The sequence below is a fragment of the Struthio camelus genome, chromosome Z, assembly GCF_040807025.1.
Source record: "Struthio camelus isolate bStrCam1 chromosome Z, bStrCam1.hap1, whole genome shotgun sequence".
Lineage (NCBI taxonomy): Eukaryota > Metazoa > Chordata > Aves > Struthioniformes > Struthionidae > Struthio > Struthio camelus.
The window spans coordinates 51,872,766-51,896,279 of record NC_090982.1 but is presented as its reverse complement, the minus strand read 5'-3'; the positions used below and the strand labels follow the sequence as shown (position 1 = coordinate 51,896,279).

At 35.6% G+C, this 23,514-nt stretch overlaps 1 protein-coding gene across 2 annotated transcripts in view; it reads right to left on the bottom strand.

The window, feature by feature from the left end:
• LOC138064532 (chromodomain-helicase-DNA-binding protein 1) overlaps positions 1 to 23,514 on the bottom strand; it is a 52,624-nt gene that overhangs the window by 1,949 nt on the left and 27,161 nt on the right. The window contains exons 14-36 of one of the 2 annotated variants that reach the window (XM_068927520.1): positions 23,253 to 23,443; positions 21,959 to 22,147; positions 21,453 to 21,615; positions 19,362 to 19,514; positions 18,998 to 19,069; positions 17,069 to 17,218; positions 16,225 to 16,373; positions 15,870 to 15,966; positions 15,681 to 15,776; positions 14,720 to 14,896; positions 14,379 to 14,539; positions 13,014 to 13,055; positions 12,106 to 12,236; positions 11,539 to 11,677; positions 10,661 to 10,811; positions 9,554 to 9,676; positions 9,034 to 9,171; positions 6,435 to 6,698; positions 5,860 to 6,000; positions 3,531 to 3,709; positions 1,522 to 1,618; positions 1,244 to 1,301; positions 80 to 290 (exon numbers count right to left, since the gene is read on the bottom strand). In XM_068927520.1, coding sequence (XP_068783621.1) covers positions 80 to 290; positions 1,244 to 1,301; positions 1,522 to 1,618; positions 3,531 to 3,709; positions 5,860 to 6,000; positions 6,435 to 6,698; positions 9,034 to 9,171; positions 9,554 to 9,676; positions 10,661 to 10,811; positions 11,539 to 11,677; positions 12,106 to 12,236; positions 13,014 to 13,055; positions 14,379 to 14,539; positions 14,720 to 14,896; positions 15,681 to 15,776; positions 15,870 to 15,966; positions 16,225 to 16,373; positions 17,069 to 17,218; positions 18,998 to 19,069; positions 19,362 to 19,514; positions 21,453 to 21,615; positions 21,959 to 22,147; positions 23,253 to 23,443 — 3,272 coding nt within the window. The remainder of the gene's footprint in view (positions 1 to 79; positions 291 to 1,243; positions 1,302 to 1,521; positions 1,619 to 3,530; positions 3,710 to 5,859; positions 6,001 to 6,434; positions 6,699 to 9,033; positions 9,172 to 9,553; positions 9,677 to 10,660; positions 10,812 to 11,538; positions 11,678 to 12,105; positions 12,237 to 13,013; positions 13,056 to 14,378; positions 14,540 to 14,719; positions 14,897 to 15,680; positions 15,777 to 15,869; positions 15,967 to 16,224; positions 16,374 to 17,068; positions 17,219 to 18,997; positions 19,070 to 19,361; positions 19,515 to 21,452; positions 21,616 to 21,958; positions 22,148 to 23,252; positions 23,444 to 23,514) is intronic. The other variant, XM_068927521.1, reaches the window with a different exon arrangement.

Genomic DNA, 23,514 nt, shown 5'->3' with positions numbered 1-23,514 from the left:
CTTTGATGCTTACTACAAGCATATTACAAACAGAGGAAGGGAGCTCTGAACAGATTTTACAACTGCTGAAGCAACTCACCTGCTGTCTTGTTTGTAGTGATCCCAGTCTCTATGATCTTTTCCATTGCTGAAGGCTGAATAGGGCCTTTTCCTCGAGTCACTTTTTTTATAAGCATCTCCCTGATGCCTGTCTTTGTGATGATCATGGTATTGTGACAGGTGTCTATCAGAAGAATAACTGTCCCTGCTACTGTCATCATGATTTGTATTCTCTTTCAGTCTTTCCACATCTGTTTAATAAAGCAAAGGTTATAAAGGAAGTTTCATGGACTATAAAACTTTTTCCTTACCTAGTTCAAACAGCACTTCTACATGTCAGATTTAAAACAACGCAAAAGTGACATTACAATTTGACAGAGACAACATCTAAATAGCTGAAAGACAAGAGCACTACTGTGAGTGAACTGAAAGACACCTGAGAAGTAAGTAGGAGGGAAACAAGCTAGAAATGTAGCTGTGTAGGGCTGAGAAACTGAACTTTTCAGCCTTGCAGACCAAATGCTTCTTAAGTGAAGGAAAACAGTGTGGTCCAAATGAGCAACAGTAAAGACCTGGTGCCTTTAGTATAGCAACTGTAGACACAGTGGTAGAAGTTACCTCTCTAAGGAGGGATGGCTCTAGCACGCACATGAGTTTTAAAGGTATACTTGGTTAATGAAAGGTTTTCAGTGGTATTCCTAAAATATATTATATACATTTTAAGCCCATTAGAATAGTTATAACACAATATAAAAGCAAGTATTATAAAAAGGCAAGTGTTTGAGCATAGAAAGATGGTGTCAATAATAAAAGACATCCCGTATAACTGATTGCTAACCACGACTTCAGGGAATACCCTTCTTAAACCACAGTGACATTACAACTGCTACAAATAAGCACAGAACTCCCAAGTTTTGAGTAGACCCCCTCCCTCCCCAAAATTAAATACAAAAAGTTTTGTTTGGTTGGTTTTTTTTTTTTTTTTAAGAGGATGGTCAAATAACTTACTACTAAACCCAGAAAGTACCAGGTTCAGTCTGTGCTCAGTTCAATTTCATCAGCAAACTACTTAAATTACGCTAAGTCAGCATATCCCTATGATATCTAGCAGTATGGAAGCTCTAGGAGACTGGTTTTGAGGTTATTTCATTTCACATACCTCATCTAAGATATCCAGCACAAGAATATATGTCAGATTTCTTACCTGGATTTCTAATTACATGTGTATTCACATTGCTGCTGATATTCTGGTCGTTGTGTTGCTAAAAGAAACAAGTACAAAAACTGTCATTCATAAAACATAAAGTTACATCTGAATACTTTAAAAACATCCCCCTGCAAACGGCTAGTTACAAACACAAAAATATACCTCAAGTATTTTTTTTTTGTTCCTGGTAATCCATTAAACCGTTACTCTAATAATACAGCTATACTACTTAAAATATGTATTTTTTATATTTAGAGAGAGTCTGGAAACATTACCTGAGACTCTTGACGTTTTTTGATTGCATGTTTGTACAGCTTGTGCAGCTTTCTGGCATCAAATTCTGTAAACTTAGAGACAAATATCCACAGATTTCTGAGGAAGAAGAAAGAGTGGTTATAATTCTTCTGTATGTTAGTTTCTTCTTGTATCATGCAACAGAACATGGACTTAATTGAAATTTCAGCAGTACTTTGGTAAACTAAAATCGCTGTAAGAGCCACTACATAGCATATTATCTAGCTGCATAACGAACTAGCTGGCTGTATTTCAAACAACTGAAAAATTAATTCCTTTAACAACTTATTGCTTTGTAATATTTATCATAATGATTTCAGAGTACAAAGACACGCATGAAAAGTTATATTTAAAACAATTCTGTTAATAGCATGATTTGTAAGACTACCTAAAAACATAGCTTTCAATTTGCTGTGGAAGTCTTTCGAAAGACTGCTTGAAATCTGACAGAAAATCTGGGTATTTCTTACTCAATAATGCTTTTTCTAAGACTGAATTATTTTGTAGTGTAAGACCTTTGACCTACGTGTCTCATTTCCTAAAAATATCAGAGAGAGAGAAAATTTTTCCCCACAGAAGTCTAAAGTCTGGTCAAAACTTTTGAAATCAAATGCGAAATCTGAAAGGGAATGGAAGTGGCATGGCCAAAACTTCAAGTCCAACCTGGAGTATCTACACTATGAAGCAAGAAGAACAAATCAACTCTTGCTCTTGAGAAGCCAAAACGCTGAAGAAAAGGTTTGCTTCTACAGTCTCAGACACCAGATCTAAAGTCTAGAATTCTTTCAGTCAGATTTACAGGTGGAGTGCTTAAAAGCAACTACAGAATGTTAGTGTTCAACTTAGGGCTTAGCTCAGAAACATTTTAAGTGCGTAGGCTCAAGAAGCATCAGTTTGCTCTTCTGCTGTGATGATTTAAATACTATAGTTTTTGCTTAGAGGTTTGCAAAAGTAGATACAATCAATCAATGGTCTGCCTAATGACATCTGTATAACTTTAATAAATGCAGTGTTACTACACTACACATCTTAAAGACAGGTAAAATACGTATTTTAATAATCTGCTTATAGTATTGTAGCATTATTACTAATTATTATTATAGTAGCTGTATTATGAACTTCCACTAAAAGAAATATAACGTTTACCAAGATGCCTTTGAGACATGGATCTTGCTTTTATATTTCAGTTCACCCTACTATTTTGAAGCCAAAAAAGTAAAACCAGAAGCATTCTATGCTGACAACAGTCTGTAAGGAAATTAAACACTTAACTGAGTGTTGTATACAGAAGTTCAGGATATGTTTCAGACATAAAGGATTTAAGCGCACATTACGATAAAACCAACTCAAACTATATTTGTTGAAAACAAAGGAAATATTTGAAGTTTACAAAACATTTTTTCCTAATTTTTGAAGTTATCTCACACAGATGCATAAAACATTTAAAAACCTCTTCTTTCATTTTGGAAATACATCTCTGAGTACATGTTATGGTAACTGTTTCTATGAAGTCATAGCTAATATGTGATTTAATTCTAGAGTGTATTTTAAAAAGAATAAAGGATTTTGCAACTCTAAATCATATAAGCTTCAACACACAAAATTAGAATAGCTTACTGGCCTATAGCATGAATAAAAACCCCTCAAAGTTGAAAGAACAGATTTTTTTAAGGATAAGAACCCTTTTCCTCTAAACTTTCAAAACTGTTTAAATGCAGTTATCTTCTGTTTGCTTTTAGTTGTAAGAAGTGACGTGACTCCACCTACTGGACAAAATGCATTGCTATTCCAGCGTGAAAAAAGCGAATCCATTAAAAGCTGGAGCCATTTATAATCGTCTTTTAATAGGTCCCTATTTAAAACTGCACAAAGTTACAAGAAAGGGAGAATAAGTAGTAAGAGAAATAATTAACAATGATTCTGCTTAATAGAAACAATTGCAAATTTTCCCTTTTTCGAGGGGAAAAAAAAATCACACAGAATAACTTACTTCCTCCATTGTTTAATTTGTTCAGGATTTGTGTACTCCTTTAGACATTCAGTAATGTGATCTCCAATTTTGATTAGACACTGTCTAGTATGTTCTAGCTGTTCCCTTTCAGAAAGGCCTTTCTCTGGTCTATCCAGCTGTTTCAATGCTGCTTTGACAGGCCTCATTCTTTCTTTGCACTGTAAAATGGAAAGAAGGAATACATTTATTCAAAGGGGGGAAAAAAAAAAGAATTCTAAAACACGACCCACCCTTAGTGTGATATTTATATAGGCAAAGACAGTACTGTTGTAAGCCAAATGAAACACAAGACTTCGCTCACAGCTCTTAAAATTTAGTTTTACTACAGGTTTCCTTTGGAAAAAGTAGTATTTTAAATCCAGCTGGAAATTTACTCCTATATGAAAGCATTAGATTGTATGCAACAAAGATATTAAAGATTTAAGAAAGCACTAATTTAATGTAAAAGATTTTCTGAGGGAAAGAACCTATTACAAATGGATTTTACAATCATGGTTATAACTTTCAGCACGAGTATATAGGACAGGACTTATTTTACCTTTTAGGACCTTGAAAGCTATACAAACTCAGTATCAAGATTAAATATGAGAATGTTAAATACATTTTAAATAGATACATTCTGCAACAATTAAAATTAGCATTCAGCAGATGTTCAGCATTCGTTCTTCGAGGAGTTTTTAAGCCTGAGTTCTATGCAGATCCTAACAGAGCTTGAACTGTCTAGGGTAATGCTAGTTTAGGTATGCCCAAATTAGCAACGATGGTGATGGCAACGCACACGCACCCACAGACACATTTCATATGTCCGTTCCTGAATTTTCACATTGTAATTCAAATGTGTTGATGGTAAGCGCAGGTAATCCAGTTAGCATGTTTTAAATTACAGACACTTGCTTGGAAATACTATCCAATCACGATGGCAAGGTAAACAGCTGAAACGCACACTGCCACAAGTCAAATGAGTTAGCCTCAGCAACCTATAGCAGTAATTTCCATCTGAAAAAGTAGTTAAATATGCTAATTAGATTGCATCTGACTGTGGCCTAATGATGAACACACATTCTGCAACAGAGGGCCTGTCCAAAAAAAGTTCAATACACAACTCCAACCTAGAATTGCTCCCTGTAGCGGAAAGAAGCAAGTCTGTATATCCAGAATCAAACAACATGAAGGATTTTGGAGAACATCACTATCACTTTGTTAACATCTAGGGATAACTCAGAAAAGTCCCTAGAGCTGTTCTATTGCCAGCTGATGCCATTAAGTAACCAAGGAACTACACTACATACTGTATTAGCCACAGCTTAGCGTAGCCTTTAAAACACAATTTTACAGAGTGCGCTGCTTAACTTAGTATAAAGGCGGTCAGAAAAGTTTAAATGCACATGGAAACCAAGCAGTTTTCAGTCACCTAGCCACACACAGACATCTACCTGAATCATTTGAGACTCCTCCTGGAAACCACAGATGAATCCCTTGCCATGTTGAGATTAAAAAAAAAAAAAACAAAAAAACCCCCCAATAAACTGGTCACTGCCATACTGATCAGAAAACAGTAACTTGCCTTTCACAGCCAACACCAGAATAGACCCAGTAAACTTGCCTTGCAGTAACAGATAGCTGTTGAAACCTGAATGATAGAACATTCACAGCAGAAAAGCAGAGGCTCAAAATAGCTCCTTGGCATTTTTCCAGAGGCCCCAACTGACCTACACAAATCTGCACAGACTGAGCCTATCTACCTCTTTTCCTCCAATGCTGACTCTGTTGCAGTCAGCAGCAGTGATTTAACTGATGTTCTTCAGTATCAGATAGATTACTCTGGCAAGGTATTTCTAAGGGCTTTAGAATTTGTTTCCTCCTGTGTCTAACAGTGAGTCTGTAATACTCAAGGGAAACTTTGAAACGTCATTTCTCTTGTCTGCTGACAGAAAAAATAGGGGCATTTGATAAGGCCAAACCAGAGACTTCAGCAACTGTGTTAAAGTTAATTAATTTCTATCCTTTAAGAAGCAGCAGACACGTGGGTTATTCTTGAGGACAGATAATCATATTTTAAAACTATTCGGTGCACAGATCAGTGGAAAAATACTCTTCAGTAAACTGCAATAAATAAATAAACAAACAAAACTGCTGGCCTGAAAACAAACCTGACTTCAGTATGGCATCCACAACCTTCACTGATCTGAGATTTTACTGGCAGTAGATCATCTGTACTACAACGCCTAATGGCAGAACCCAGAACGTCAGAAATCGCATCCACTTGGCACATCAGGCATAAACACTAAGTTATCAATAAGGGCCTTACCACACTGAATGTCTTCTGATCAAGCTCTTCAGATTCCTCAGATATAGGAACTGGCTCACTAGTTGCTGTAATATGAACCGGAGTATCCGACAACGGAACTTTTTTAGTTTTTTCTTTATTTTCAGATTTGGTTTCATTCACCTAAAAACAAAATATGAAAATATATCTGGTAAGAAAACCTTGTATTTGGGTCTGGAATTATTCTGTAACTAGGCAATTACCATAAGTACTGCATTCTCTTCACTAATAACAAGAAATAATATCCTGACATGCAATGCTGGTAGATTTTATTTTCTGTCTCTGAAGGATGGAAAAAGAGAATGGAAAAGAAATAAATGACTTTTAGGCCACTTGCAGCCCCATTAAGCCATGTATCTTTAAAGGGTAATTTCCGATTTCATATGCCTGTTCTTGCAGTTGCAAAGGGTAAAAATAAAACTTCAAATTATGTAAAAGATTTCAATGAAATGACAACTGATCAATAAATGATCCAAAATACCTTTTCAACTCAAAATCATTCAACAAAAACCTGAGGGCCTTTTCTAGTGCTACATAAGACAAGTAAACCTAGTTACCTTCTCTTCCTTTACTTCTTTTTCTTTCTGTGTGGATTCTTTTACTTTGTTTTCTCTCTTTTCTTTAATATCTTTTTCTTTTAATTCTTTCTTATCCTCTTTTTCTTTTTTCTCCCTTTTCAAATCCCTCTTATTTTCCTTCTCTTTTGTCTCTCTTTTTTCTTCAGCTTCCTTCTTTATACCAATATCTGGCTCAGGCTTTTCTTCATTTTCTTTTTCTGCTTTTATTTTTTTATGTGGATGTTTCACTGAAACAATCTCATCCTGCAATACGCAAGCATACATGTCACATCAAACTGAGCTCCTAGCTATACAGTTTTGTAACCATCAGATTAAAACATACTTTTTCTCTGTAAGTAATTACTTTAGACTTAGATTTAACACCTATGAAATAGAGCTGGATGCAACTGCAAAGAAAAATGAGGACCCCTCACTCATTTCCTTGATGTGACACAAAACAAGTACTGATTGGGCAGTAGCAATGGGAGTGAGAGATTAAATCCATTTAACTTTCATATTCCCAAGGAAACCTGCCCCGTAAAATGTAGCTAAGCTGTAAAGAGTTTAAAAAAAACCACAGAAGCAGACATCACAGAACTGAACTGATTGGTCAGGGCACTCAAGTGATGGTGATAGAATACCTCTGTTCTAGTTAGCTTTGTTCCAGTAGCTTTTACTGATCACATATTAAACATTCAAAAAGAACAAAGTCTCAACCTCCTCTTGTCTGGGGCGAGGGGGAAGAGTCTTACAGATCATCTGAGAAGGGCCCATTTAATTACTTCATGGTGAACAAAATCTCTTCTGAGAAAACAACTTCACAGCATTCCCCTACTGGCATTTACAATATTCACTTTGGAGGTCTGAGATAAAAGCTCAAATTCTTTCAGACACAGAAAAATACTGTAACAATAACAAGCAACAAAAAGGTACACGTGGAAGAATCATCGTCATCATGAACGTATCTGAAACGAATCCCGGGAGAACACATAGAGAATTCAGGCTTCCAGAAAAGCCGGTGAAGGAACGTCTAGTACACGAATCCCTAAAGTACCTAGATTAGGTAGCTAGCAACAAGCTCAACCAGGACTTCAGTATTTAGGGGGAACTGCCAGCAAAATAAAACGAAACAGGGACGTAAAGCGTTTCCTGAATGCTACAGTAGTTAAATAGAAGCTGTACCTGAGCTTTAAACACTATGGCAGTTCAGTGGCATTTAGGTTGTTAAATCCTATTGCTGGATTTGGCCCAGGTTTCAGAAGGGCAATTATTTTGTGTGTGCAAAACAGAATTCAAACGATGAACATCCGTTATTAAAGAAACAAAAGGAGACAGCATCCTAGGTGCTTTCCCAAAATACAAGACAATTAACAGACTGCCAGTGCCATCTCTTTCAAGTGGAGATTAGTGTCCAATGCACATTTTAAGCAGACTGAAGACCTAATTTACCTAATTTTATGAATCAATTGCCCATGTATTTAGTGGGATAAGACACTTACAGTTTAGTTGTACATTCCAGACCAATTATTGCATGAAAATATTAACAAGTCCTCTTTCAAAAAAATTTTTGTTCTGACTTTGTTTTATTTTTCATAATATAATTTAAACGTATATAAGAACGCTTTAATCAAGACTGATAATTTTATATAAACATATCATGATTCTTTTCAGTCTGACTCAGGTTTAACTGAATATTTGAATAAATATTTTTCCCTTACCGTAGGGCCATTATTATCTTAACGTTTTCAATGACTTGTCATAGTTTAAAATGGTTAAGTAAAAACATTTATTTCAGTTTAGTTTATTTTAAACCACGAAGGAGGTATTTTAATGATACATATATATTTACACCAATTTATTTCAACTGCCTTCAAAGTCACAAAACTGGGTTCAACACGTCCCTAAACTTTTTCCAAGTTTTTCTCTTTAGCAGTTTTACTGAGATAGATGTTAAAAAAAAAAAAAAACTAAAAACCACCCACACACCACACACGGAGAAAACCCAAAAAATTCCAACAGAAGCAGAATACACAGTCTTGAAAGAATACATCAGTAATAAAACATAACAGTGTTAAGCAGTCTATCTGAAGAATGAAAGCTGTGACATATACAGGCCCTTTCACTTGAATGCCTCAAAACATCATTTATTCATGCTGTTATTTCTAATCAAACTTCATTTTTTTTCCTAAGCCTGAATAAAAAAAATCTACCTGCAGAATCTGTATCAGCAGTAATAACACATTACTCAGAAACATTAGTTTTACGTTCAGACGTTACATTAGACTTAAACACTTCCAGCAGATACGATGCTGAAGTCATTAAAGAACCTCGAAATTGCACAATGACACTTGTAATCAGACTAGAATGTTGTTTTATGACATAATAATTCAGAAAAATCATAACACCTCAGCTACAAGCCTCTCATTAAATTAATATAGATACAGTCCTCCATATGACTGTACCGATTCAATATTAAGAGTAAATGCCACAAAAGGATGCAAACAACAGAAGTCCTCTGCCGGAGGAATGCCATTCAGGCATTTCAACTTTACAACAGAAACAACTGAATAGCCATCTTTGCCACATGAAAGATGTTTACCTTGTTATCCTCATCTTCATCTTCATCAGACTTTTCTGAGGGTGGTGGAGAAGAGTCACTTTTTATTTCTTCTTTTACTTTTGCAGCCTTTAGCACTTTATTCTTCTTAGTTCTTGTTTTCCTCCTCTTTGAATTGCCCTGAATGCAATAAGTATCTTTATTATGTCAACTGACAAGTATCTTTGCTCCGCAGTTAGAGGAAAAGATCTTTTTCTATGTTAAATAAAGGGCTCCTCTTATTTATTGCCACTGACGGCCACCACTTTTCTCAGGAATGTAGACAGAACACAGTGCAATAGTAAAAATTAAGAGTACAAGTAAGAGAATAAAACAATATTAAATGTGCAATTCATTACTTGAGTTAGTCTCATGTAATATGATTAGCAATATGGAGAAAAATTGCACAAAGAAAAAGGATGAGCAGAAAGAAAAAAAGAAAAAAAAAAGAAAAAAGGAGGATCACTAACAAGCCCATAAGCATATTATTTTATCTCACTACTGCATGTCAAATTTTACTTACTGCACCAGCAAGTCTCTGTGCTTCCTTTCTTGCAAGGTCTTTATTCAGTAATTTAATGAGGTAGTCTGCACGGGTCTGTAACTGCTTGGCCTGGGGTTTCTTATCTGGATCGTCAGGTAAAATCTGAGAGGAACAAGGGTATTGTCAACTTTGTGCAGAAACCGTCAAATTTGCGAGCTACTAGCCTGGAGCACTGGGATCCGAAAAAGCTGCCCAAAAGGTTGGGAAAAAAAAATCCACTCCAACTATACGTGGCAAACATGCCAGCAGGCTTAAAGGAATGGTGAATTTCTTAAACATGTCATTTTTCCTCCAATCACATAACTAACGTAGACAGTTTTGAAAATCGTCTCACCGAATTTACAACAAACTCGAGAAACCAGCCTCAGATTGCTGAGTTCCTGTACCGCTGCCAGCCACAGCGCTCAGAGTTCTGCCTCACGCTTCGAAACGCAGGAATCATAGCAGTCAAAAATATAAATGGCTGTGTTCATAAAACAGACTAATCAATGGAAGGCAGGAGTAGAAATCATTATTAAACGGATTTGGACACAACTCTGGCTCCTTGAATCCCAAAGCTACAGGTTGTTGGCAATATCATTAAGTTTGCTTCACCTACATATCAGTTACTCGCTACGGTTAAGCGGCTCTTGTGCTACTTCTGGTCTGATGAGTACAGCTATTCTCAGGTTGCGAAAGAAAGCGTTTCAAGTGAAGGAAATGGGGACTAAGCCTGGGGGATCAGGGGAGACAGGGAAACACACACCAGACCACATGACAGCCTCCCTTCCAAAAACTCAAGAACAAAATGAACACAACTAGAGCATCTAAAACGGGGAAACAAAAGATCCGAAAGGAAGAATTCAGGTGACAGAGGTCCAAGTACATGGAAATATGGAAACATAATAAGCTAAGAAGGCATACTTTAATAGAATATACAAGACCTTGAAATCTACCACAAGAAGGGTACAAAGCAGTAAAACTGATATACAACTTCTGTGCAATTTCAGTTATCATAAAATACGCTCTTTCAGTGACTGCTCTTATTAGCATTACTACCTAAACAAAAAAAGTCCTTGACGACGGGAAATTCTGTAGATGACATACCTTCTGTGTCAAACTGAGATCAGGATCCATTTTTATCATTTCCCAGCTGCCGTAACCATATTCATAGATGCCTATTAACAGATTGGAATCATCTTCCTTACCCCAATCTATATCAAAATGAGCTGCCTTGGTGTGGCAGGGGACGACATATCTAGTGGAAGTAAGTTAGACAATAAGTGATCTTTACTTCTGAAACTTAGCAAGGGGGTGGGGAACATGCTACAAGTAGGAAAAATAAAAGTTATCACCGAGATGCTGGTGTATTTAGGAAAGTAATTCAGGTATCTATCATCGGACTTTCTTACAACTTCTTTAAAATATTTACTGAAATCAGTATTATAACATATTTTAAAGCAGGTCCAGATTAAGATACAAGGAACAACAGGTACTGTCTATGGCCATGGAATGAGTCATGAGCTGGCCAGCCGTCAAGAAAAGCTTAAAACATCACCCAAGTGTAACCGCTAACTGAATTTGTGGATAGTTTAGGGAGTATGATATACAAGGTGGCAAGCTACAAAGTTAAGAGGGTGAGGACTGAGAAAAACTACCAGCAATGACTGTCTGCTCTGCTGTGACAGATACTACTTTGCCTCAGGCAGAGATAACACAAAGCAGCTCCTCAACAAGCCTGACTTCTAATCTAGAATATTAACTGAAGCCAGTCTGCAATGAATACAGTTCAGAAACCAAAGCAGGTACTGGCTGCTAAGGGCAGGGAAGAAAGAATAACGACACAGAGCAGACCGCTGCTGCCAGTCCTTTACAGGGAATGGAGAGACACTGGTGTCACAATGTGCTTAGTCTGGACTGATAAAATACATGCATAAGAGCCTTCAATAATCTTCTCCATTATGGCTTGCTTTAGAAAAAATTACCTTTTCCTTTCTTCTGGATCTGAAGGAATGGATTTATGCAACGGTGCCAACTCTTCTTCGTGAGAAATGACGAGCTTTGCATTTACTTGCACTCCTGATATTCGGAATGTTGGGCCTTTAACTTTCCCAAGTCTACCTCCTTAAAACAAAAGGCCAAAGTACTTAGGCTTTATGTGTAACTTACAGACAAATGTAAAGAAAACAAGAAAGATTGTTGCTGTAGCAGCACAGCTTCAATTCTATCAAATATATTTTTCGTAACCAAACGCCCCAATTAAACTTCAGAATCTCAAGGTCTTCCATATAATAATATCAGATCAGCTTTAAGTTTCATGGTAAAGCAAAAACTTACTGCATCCTCCTATGACGATTCACACAGGGAAGGAGTGTGGAGAAAAACTCCTCTTCCTACAACCCCCTTTCTAATAGCCTAACATGCTAACATATATTACTTTTATTTGTATTTTCTCCTAACACAATTGTTTTGTCTTATAATCAGCATGCAAGAACAACTCAGGCTTCTTGATGCTTTTCATTCCTCTTCCTCCCCACCCAAACACACTGTACCTGCTCTTTCTGGTCCGGAAGAATTGTCCTTTAAAGCCTTAATGCATCCATTATGTACAAGCTCTCCCAGACGCCTAAGGTCGGTCTCAGATTTATCAACTAGCTCAGCATCTCTAGCTATAGCGTCTAACCTGTAATAAAACAGATACGTATTTTTCACAACTCTACAATTTTACTAGTTGGTGAATGACTCCTTCAAATTTTGAGGTTAGAAAGGTGATCATGTAAGCTATCTGTTAACCACACCTGCTGCACTGTGAGCAATTTTGATCCATGCAGTTGAAAACAGCTATAGAAAATTATACAAAAACTATAAAAGGAAAAAAAAAAAAAGGAAATAATATAATTCATCCAGATACCAGAGGACAATACAACAAGAACTGTAAAGGATCCTAACTATATAGCTTTGAGTTACGTTACCGCGTATTTTTTAAAAAGAACAGGAACTGTAACATGATCACATAAGCTATAAATATTTTTAAGGAAAATGAAGATAAGAAATTATTCTCAAACAGTGCAGTAATACAGAAAACGTAAAAATAAGAACTGACAATAAGTAAAAATGCAAAACTACCTTCGGCAGGTTCAGTGGATAAAACCACAGGCTTTCAACAGACTATCAAACAAGACAACTAAACCATTATCACTAACGCACATTAAACAAGATAGTATGTAAAGTATAAGGAAAAACCAAATAGTCCTGCAAAACTGAGGGGTTTACATTATTGGCTGTCTACATAAAGGCCATATATGAAGAAACGAAGATACTAAACTAAATCCACGTTAGAGTTAAGGCAACAGATTAGGTACGCTATTTTCTCTTCAACCTAAGTTTTCTAGGTGTATTGTTCTAATTTTATCAAAACAAGGTTCCAAGTTGCTACACAACTATAATCAAATAAGTTTACCTTTCAAGAGGGCCACCGAATTTCTTGTAACTCTTGATAAATCTAGTAATAGAAAATAATTTTACAGTTTAAATAAATTCTTAACTAATCACATTGGTTTTAAAACTTTATCAATAATTTTTAGTACAACATAATATGTACAATGCAAAGAAAATAAAAACTAAAGAGACTAGGGTAGCTTAGTATATCAAGATACCCCACATTTAAAACCACAGTTCAATTGGTTTAAGGACCGATACAAATACAAAAACAGATGGTACAATTTATTTCAGAAATTACTCTACTATGTTCATGAGACAAAAGATTCAGCAACTAGATGTGTCTAATCATAAAAATCAAATGCGAATTTATAGTAAATAGAGAATTCAGACATTATGCTATGCCTCATATAATAAAGAAGAGCTAGCTGCAACTCAAGATAGATGACTTTATGATTTTGGAAAACATAACATGAAAGATATAGGAATGTTTGTACCCTCAGAAAAAACGTGGACGGTTGCAAAGAAACTGGAAATATCTGGGACACAGAGAAGGAACGAAATAAAAAAGGAATTTTCCTCAACAAACAAGAATCCAAGTTACTAGTGCAAGCACAAGAATAACCTTGTCAAAAGCTGCAGTCCATTATGTTGGATGAAATGGAAAGGGAAAAAGGATCTTGTAAAGTTGTTTCTATAACCAAAAAATATTTTGGAAACTTTAAAGAGAAACCTGAATACTTAAAACTCCAAAAACAAAGTAGCGTTTCACAAACCTGTAAAGATAAAGCAAAAACAATTCCTCTTCCTTCTTTTACAAAAAAATATTTTAAGCATCAAATACTGATGGGACCAGCTGTACAGATTTACTTATGAAAATAGATTTTGCGTTATTTAGTTTTAAAAAGCATCGTATCACAGTTATTCAACTACAGTGGCAAAAAGTCTAAAACAAAACAAAACTCACTCAACTTTTGGTGGGTATCACCACAAAAACATATGTACTCTTTCTTCAATTACAATTAATACTGATGGGAAGTAGAACATTTTGTTTATTTGCTGGGGGATAGGGGAGGTCACCCATTGTAAAAATTGCATTTTGGAAACCAATGTCTTCAGGGGATGCAGGGATTAGGAGTAATGCATACTCAATCAAGAATATTTTTCCAGCCTAATTTTATCCCTCACCAAAATGAGCTCAAATTCCGGACACTACAGTCCCTTACGTCAGCACTGTAAAGTACACAAGGTAAAACTTTAATGCCTTGAATAAAAGTTTTCAACTACATTCAGGAAAAATAAACTGTCTTTGTATTTTTAAACTCTAAAATGATTTTTAAAATTTTGTTCTGTCCCATTAATCACGCATGTTCCTCCCCAATCTTACCGTCTAATCTCTGCATCACTAAATCCTTTAATATTCTCTCGAGGAATAGTTCGCGGTCTTCCACGTTTCTTTGGCCGTTTTCTTTCTGAGATGGAGTCACTATCAGATCCAGAATACCTTCTGTTCCTACTGCGTCTTCCTTCGCTTCCATTAAAGCTGATCTGGAATTTCAGTAGTTCAAAGCAACATAATTAAAATGCATGAATACAATTATCTAGTCTGCCAAAAATACATTGTAGGAGAAGGGGGGGAGGGGAAAAAGAAAAAAAGCAAGCAATCCAAAAATAAAGACCAAAACAACAGCAACACAAAAATGAAAGTCAGTCAAAAACCAGACATACCTGTTTTGCACAGTTTCTCATCCTTGGGAGCATATATATTTCTTCAAGTTCTTTTTGTCTTTCCTCCTCTTCTATTCTTCGCCGCTGGACTTCTGGAATGATTTCTTCCCAATTTCTTGAATTTCGTTCTGGTTCCAACTCAATGTCATCTTCATCCATATTGGAAAAGTTGGCCACCTTACGTATCAGAACACACGTATTTTCACCAAGTCAGTACATAACTTTGTTTAAATGAGAGTCAGCAACTAAATTTTAGGAAAGCTTCGTCCACGATGGCATATTTTATACAGACACACACATGATGAAAAGAATATACACACATATATATAGTTAATAAATACAAAATACTTAATGAAACAGTCTCTAATGAAAATATTTTCATACACATGTATATACACACACACGCTCCGCTCAACGTGGTTGAATATAAAGATTGGAATCTTGTTCTTATTCATTTAAAAGTTAACTAATCAAAGTACAATGAGACAGTCTCCTTGATAGCTGTAAGACTATTATTTAATTGTCCTTCAAAGCAAGGATAATGGCATTTGAATGGCTAAATTAACGCAAAACTAATAACAAAGCTAACCATACGTTAATAAATTGTAGAAATCACAATATGCTGCCGCATCATCAGCAGGAAGGTGACTTAATATTGTAATTATTAAATCAAAGGCTAATACATTTGTAAATATATCATTTTTCCCCTTTATGTGTTAAATATATAATATATGCAAAAAATACATATACTATGTATTTTTAAATTTTTTTTTTCCTGATTGTAATTATTCTGTACAGGTGAAATGGCATTTTATGAGAAAAACAGAGTATTGACTTATTGTGGCATCTATTTCACAAAAACAAGAAAAGACGGATAGGTACACAAAAGAAAAAAAGAACAGTAGCATTAATAAAGGGAAGTGTAGTTACAGGAAGAGAGAGGGAGGGATCACAGCAATACCTTAAACTGTGAAAGCAGCTCATCTCCTACAGTTAATGGGCCTGGCTCATTTTCCCGCGTTTCAGCCCTCTTCAAGATTTCATCTATATCCATTTCCTGAAACAGAGTAAGTTTCTCTTTATAACAAAATAATTTATATATATTTTTGGCTGTTATACTCATCAAGTGTAGAAGCACTGTTCCATTTACCTGGGGCTCCTGTTCTTCCCCTTCTGGTTCTTTAAAAAGTTCCTCAGCACCAAATTTCAAAATTGCTGATAACTCTTCCTTATTAAAGGGCGTTGAGCTGAAATACAGGAATTTCAGAAAAACATCTTAGAGAATTTTTCCAAATCAAGCTTCTACTTCACTTTAAAAAAAGAAGCTATATTTAATATGTAAATAAAGATGTGCAAAGGCAATATACTTTGCAGTCTGTCTTGTCTTATACAAACCCTTACTGCCTATTTTTTGCCTTTTATTAACCAACTCAGTAACTTGCATTTTTACTTACTTGCCGAATATACTTAAGGGTAAATTGATATAAAAGAATATACAAATATACCTTGAAGGAGTAGAGCCTGTATGTAGCACAGTTTTCCCTGTAGTGTCCATCCTCTGAATTACTAAATGATCTAACACCATCTTTTTCTTGGCTCTTTCAAGAATATCCTCTTCTACTGATCCTTTTGTGACTAGCCGATAAATATTAACCTATGTATATTAAAAAAAAAAGGGAGAAAAAAAAAAGCACCTCTGTTTACATTTTCTCAAATTACATATAAAAACAATACTTTCTGATGAAAGTACCAAGCTAACAAAAAATCCCTTAAGCAACAAGAGGGAAAAAATGTCAGTCCTGACTACAAATCTTCTGAGTTTTATTAACTGGTCTCGTTTATGAGACACTTCTTCAGTCATGTTACTGTAGTCTCTACATAACCCATTTAAAAATTGAAGAAATAAATTCTCAGACCTCTCTTTTATAAACTGCAGAGATTAGGCATAAGCATGGCCAAAAACAAAAGTGTCTTATTTCTGATATATTACTTGATGTCTTCTGCAGGAAAGAAACCTGGAAAGAACTAGGAAATATTTCACTTCTAAGTAAAGGGCATGTGCCTGAAGAAATAGTTATTTTCTAGAATGACATGGTCCCAATGAATATGGGACAAGTCCACAACTCCCCTCCCCATCCATATACACCTACAGCTGTCATACTCTCTCCCCATATATGGGGGCTGAAATAAATAAATTGGATGAGCACTATTAACATTTTTAGACACACTAATCAAATATTAGCTACTCTTGAAATACATGAAGACTGTCATGGCCCCTAAATACAAAACAGACAGCTACTGTGTGGAACCCTCCTTCACGTTTGGAGCTTAAAGCTGAAAGGTACGTACCTGCTTCTTCTGTCCAATCCTATGGGCTCTAGCCTGCGCTTGCAGATCGTTCTGTGGATTCCAGTCAGAATCAAATATAACTACAGTGTCAGCAGATGCCAAGTTTATACCTAATCCTCCGGCTCTGGTAGACAGTAAAAAGCAGAAGTCCTGCAATCATAAAATAAGAAATAGCTTTATACATATTAGTTTTAATATTCTTCAGGAAACCAATATGACACTTGTCTATATGTTCTGTGAAGCAGACTATGAACTCATATGCTATCAAACACCTCTTCCATAGGAATTTCTTTAAAGATGAAACAAACAGTGATATCAATGTGCCTTGTGGACAGTTATTTATTCCTCTGTGGTTTAAGTGAAGCAGCACCCTAGAAGATGAGCACCAACAAACTGGCGGTGGGGGGAGAAGGGGAAAAAAAACATCAAACAAAACACTAGCCAAAAGTTCAAAACAACCTGCTGTTAAAAGTCTTGTAGGTGCCAAAAGTACCTCATCAACATTTTTAAAGAAAACTAAGTAGCCATGGCATAGGAGGGAAGGCCCTTGGATAAATAAGAGACAGGAAGCAAGCGTTCTGCCTGGATCAGTGCTGTTCAATAGGAAAATGGGATGAACAATACGCTGACAAAATTTGCACATGACGATACACAGTTATTCAGGGACAACTAAAAAGGACTGCAGAAGGATCTTATGAGACAGGCATAGAACAGCATATGAAATTCAAGATAAAAGTGAAACTGGAAAAAAACATCCTAGTTTTACCTACAGAAACAGGTAATAGCAAATCATTACCACGCAAGAACTGGTACTTGGAGCTGTGGTAGATATTTCCGCAGAGACCTCAGTTGAGTAACAGTCAAAAAGCCACACGAAATGTTATGAATTATCAGCAAAAGAGTAGAGACTAAACAGAGGACATAATTTTGTTGCTGCATGTGTCTGCAGTTTGTCTACATTCTTGATTACTGTGTGAAGTCTGGATTTCCCCCTTCATCTCAAAAGCTGTACAGTAGAACTGGCAAGATTTCAGAAAAAGGCAATGATATCTGTACTAGAAATGTAAAACTTCTGTTTTTCACAAGCATCTGCAGTTTAATGTTATGCAGTCAAGTCTTTCCTCCTCAACCGTAGCAAAAACTTAAGCAGTAACTGACATATGCTATCCTTCCATTATCGCAAAAAACCCTGCCAGGGTAGGGCAGGGATCTAAGATGACCAAAGGCATGGCATGGCTTCCATATTAGGAATACTAAATAAGCTGGGAATCCTCCAACCCAGAAAAGAAAGATGCTATAACAGAAACCTATAAAATTACAAGTAGGCTAGAAATCAGTTCTTCACTATTCTCTTCCAGGGCAAAGAACTAAGAGTCAGATGTTGATAACACAAGCCAGAGTTGAAGATGGTTGTACTTCATGCAAGGATATATGCAACTCAGTTCTGCCCACTTCCAAAGGCTGTTTTTGATGCTAAAGGCTTGCCTAAGTACAGTGCTCTTGTAAAAATTGTAGGAGTAAGTCCTACACGACAACAAAGTTAGGAAGCTACATTTTTCCGTGCTTATACAGTACTTTCAATATTTTTTCAGTGTTCTTTGTCAAAGTAATTGTAATTACAGATTATATTAATTAAACATCATTTTCATAAGTTGTGTTCCTATTTAACCTCATCTTAGAAAAAAATTCTAACAGTTGTAAAAATTGTATTCTAGGCGATAAGAAGGAAATGTCAACTTTACAGATGCATCCATCACTTTTCTCAGCCTCCAGTTTTTATGTAACGTTTGTTATATTTCTTAGGGATATATTTTCATTTTCCTGGGTAATTTCCCTAAATTGCTATTTAGTATATTTCTTTGGAAGAAAAATAAAGCTGAGCAGATTCCTTAAAAAAGGAGAAAAAAATAACGACAACTCATACTATACCTCTGATCCTTCTGCATTAAAATGATCCAGTGCTTGTTTCCTCAATTCCCCTTTTATTGACCCATCGAGTCTCTAAAGAGATTAAGTACTACAGTTAAAAAGAAACTCTTATACTATATTCTAATCAGAACAATTTGAATTTCTCAATTACTAGAACAGTTATGTGAGAAAAGAAAAAATCCCAAACCCAGCAATGTAACATTTTACATCATCTTTTCCATCTGTTCCATTTCAAAATACCATTTAGCATGCAGCAATTGCCAGGCTTCCTGTACATAAAAATACATTTATATAGAGGAAAAAAAAGGGGAGGCAGGGGACAAGGGACAGCAGGCTTCTTAGCTACAACCAACAAAATTCTTACTTGAAAGGGAAACTGACGATACTTCAAATACTCTGCTAGGATGTCCAGCATCCTCACCATCTGAGAGAAAATCAAAACTCTGTTGCCACGTTCTCGGAGACGAATCAGTAGCTTGTCAAGAAGGATTAGTTTCCCGCTGCTACGTATTAAATGCTACAAAAACAATGTAAATGTATATTACAGAATAAGTTCACCCAAACATTAATACACACTGCAATTGGTTAAACATTCCTTTTAAGTTTGCTTTCTTGTTTACCGGTGTGAGAAGAATGATAGAAATTCTGATATTCCTTTAAAAATATTTTAATATGTGCACACAATAGACATGTTCCTACTACTAACACATGCATTCCAGTGACCATACTACACTGCTATACAGATTTACAACTACGCAGCACTAACTGAACGTGCAAGTTTAATCAGTATTTAGCCAGTGTCCGGATCTTGTAGAAAGGCATTATAAAAGCATCGAGTATCTTAACTGAAATCAACAGCAGTATGAATTAGCATGTTTTTAAGGAAATGCATTTCTCAGCTCCTGCCTATAAAACAGCATCTTAACATTCCACCAAGGTGTTAAGTAAATATACTGGGCTACAAATTAGTGCAGTTAAGGTGCAGTCTCAAGTGCTTTTCTGCCAAGTAAACAATAACTTTTTGCAGTCAGCAAAACACTTGAGATTTTATATATGTGCGTGCGTGTGTATGTGTATATATATATATATCTATATATAAAGGGACTACTTTATTACTACTTTCTCCTCACTTTCCATCTTATGAACAGAGACAGGCACTGCTGCCTGATCCTGTAAGCGTTCTTAGACAATGCCTATCCTTCAAACCCCTCACGCCAGATAAAGTGAGAAGAACCTTGTCTGTGGAGTCTAACAGGCTTTAGGCTACAATGTTAAGCTTTCCCAGCTCCACTGGGAATAACTAGAACAAAAACTCCAGTGCATATGCAAATTAATGTTGAATATTTTAGGCCTCTTTAGCTTGAAATGGCTCAAGATACAATTTTCGGGAATGAAAAATTTGGAGTTTGGCACTTCTATTCTTTATGCCAAAAAGGAGGAGGATAAGTTGCTCCGAACTAGAGCTAACAAAACGTATTAAGATGGGCCAAAGAAGTCATTGTTAAAAGTATGTAGTTATTAGAAAGAATGGTGGAACAATTCTGACGAGTTCCATTATGGTAATTCAGTGTGCCAAGATGTAAGTATCCTTTAGCTTTTATAAATACTTTATAACATTAAACAGCTTGAAATCACAAGTCGTCACTGCACAACCCAGTACTTTTCCCAAAAGTATTTAAATTGCTGACTTCAAAGCTTACAGAAAAAAAAAAAAACTTTACAAACTTTCATGGTGGTATAAACTGCATCAAATGATTCTCAACAGATACAGTACAAAGATTAGTTAACCTACACACACACACAAAATCACAGACCATCCTTAGCAGTGATGCTACAGTTTTCATTTATAACAGTAACAGCAAAAATCAGACTGTTTTGGATGTTTGTCACTTTTTATTTCCTTTCATTTTGGCTGTTTGGAGGCATACGGAGAACAGTGCTTCATTATTAAAAAAAAAAAAAAAAAAAGAAAAGAAAAAAAGAAAAACCAACCAACCAACCAACCAACACCTTAAAAACATTCTGCAGATCACTTTGAGCTATCACATGGATTGTTGATGTACCACTACCAGTCCATGCATTTGTATTTATATCACAGTTACCAGTTTAACTATTTTTTTTAAACAAGGTTTAAATAGATCTAGGTCTTAAGTTTATTTTGTCTGAAAATATACAGCCTATTTCAAACTATTTCCTTTTTGTTTTGATTATAATCAAAATCAGGGATATTTTATTTAGTAATGGTCTATTATTCAGTTCTAATTCAGAAACAAAAATTAATTTACTTAACTTGCAAAACCCAGGATGCACATTTTATAGAGATCTTGTTTTTACTTAATATACTTTAATAAGAACAAATAAATTGCTTCCACAGTATAAAATTACTGCATACATATTACAGATGTAAAACAGAACTTACTTTCTTTTTTTAAATTAAAAAACAAAGCGGTATTACCTGTAAGGCCTCCTGTTTATTATAGAATTCATTATCATCTGGTGGTTTAATGAGGTAGCAATGGTTACAACACTTCTTGAGTTCCATCATGATGTTCAAAAAGCCTGAGGTACTGCCTTTTGAACCTTTACTCAGAGCTTTGTAATTCCTTGTTAAAATCCACCTATGATATAGAATGTACAGTGTAAATAATTTCTAATCCTTTGTGGAATTGAGATACATGCAGGCTCTCAAAGCAGAATCAAACTGAAGACAAAAAGCAGCTCCTGACAAAAAAACCATACAAATACGCCATACAATAGAAGCTAAATGAACAGAGGTTAGACCAGTGTAATTCTTAAGCCTTTGCTCCACGGAATTTCACTGTGCTAAAATCCTGAAAGATACTAGGTTTTTACTTTTTTTGCTTCAAGCTCAATTGCATCACAAAAAACTATGAAACTTCAGTTATTTGCAGGTAGATATATTACTTTAAAAAGTAGGATTTTAAAAGTGTCATTTCTTACTTGTAATATTGCTTTTGCAATGCACTCATTTCCATCCTCAAAATTTGTTCAACCTTAGCAGGTAAAGACTTTTCTACATCTTTTTTAACTCTTCTCAGTAGAAATGGTTCAAGTTCTTTGTGAAGACTTGCATAACCAAACTCTCTCCCTTTGCCATGCTCCTCTTCAAAATCTTCCCAGGAAGAAAACCTTCAACATGAGAGAATAAGTCACTATGAAAATCACTACAAAAATAGTGATGTACTGTGAATGACCTGAAGAAGCGGTAGTCAAGAAGAACTAGAATACAAACACACAAAGCCCATAAATATACCACACATGCGTGTACACATATGGACTTCTTCCCTACTCCCTTGGTTTAATTTTCATCGCACAAGAAATTCCAAGTACCTTCTTCTCTGTAAATAGAAGAATGGAAGTCTCCAAACACTTTTGCAGAATTAGAACTAAACTACTGAATTTTAATTTCCCCACTGGAAACTAAACATTTTACCTCATCTGCAAGGAAACCCTAACAGATGGTTGCAGAAATCCTATTTATCAAGAGCCACCTGAAAAATAGTTGTATGGCTGGAAGAAAACGCATGAAAACAGACCACTTTGCATACTTTTTTGCAGTTTGTATGCTGAAAGGTGAATACCCTCTGATATATGCTAACAGACTAAGAGAATGAACTTTGTGATCAGATGAAGAATGGGCGCTAGACAACAACTTTATTGGCTGTGCTTGTAAGGTTCTGAAGAAGTCAATGCAAAGTATAGCTCCCAAACTAATTGGAGCTATAGTGCTTTGCATTTACAAGGTATCTGATAAGAACGCGTGCCTAGAGTTCTCATTTATCCTAGACATAAACAGAAGTCAATACAACATAAGGTCAACACAGTACACTTACTGTAGGTAAACCACATGGGCAAACTAGCTATGTGATTGAACTAATGGGTATCGGGCATCTTGGTACAAACTTGTTTTCATTAACGGTACTAAAGAGAAAAGACGGTATCTGCAGCTCCATGCTATCTCCCCAAAGTAAATCCACCAGGTTTCCCTTTTAGACTAGGATAAAATATTTTTTCAGGATTCTGATCCATACATCAATCCATCTTTTTTGCGGATCAGTAAAACAGAAAAAAGTAACAACCGCCACCAGAATTATTTATCAACAGTAGCATGAAAAATGTGCATGTCTGCTTTATACAAAATATTTAAACTGTTTTATGTGATTCTCCCAATCGCTACAATATTCCATAGTAAGAAGCTTCGAAAAAATTAACACAGATCATGTAAAACTCTTACTTTTCTGGCATGATGAAGTGAAGCAAAGACCAAAGCTCCTTGAGGGAGTTTTGCAGAGGAGTTCCAGTAATAAGAAGACGATGGTTAGACTTAAAGTCTATTAAAGTCTTGTACAGAAGGGAATCGTCATTTTTTAAACGATGAGCTTCGTCAACTCCTATAAATGCCCAATTCAGACCACCAAGGAACGACTTAAAGAAACAGAGGTGAGGAGGGGGGAGAGAAAACGTTATATTAATAAGCCTATTATGCAGTTTCTCAC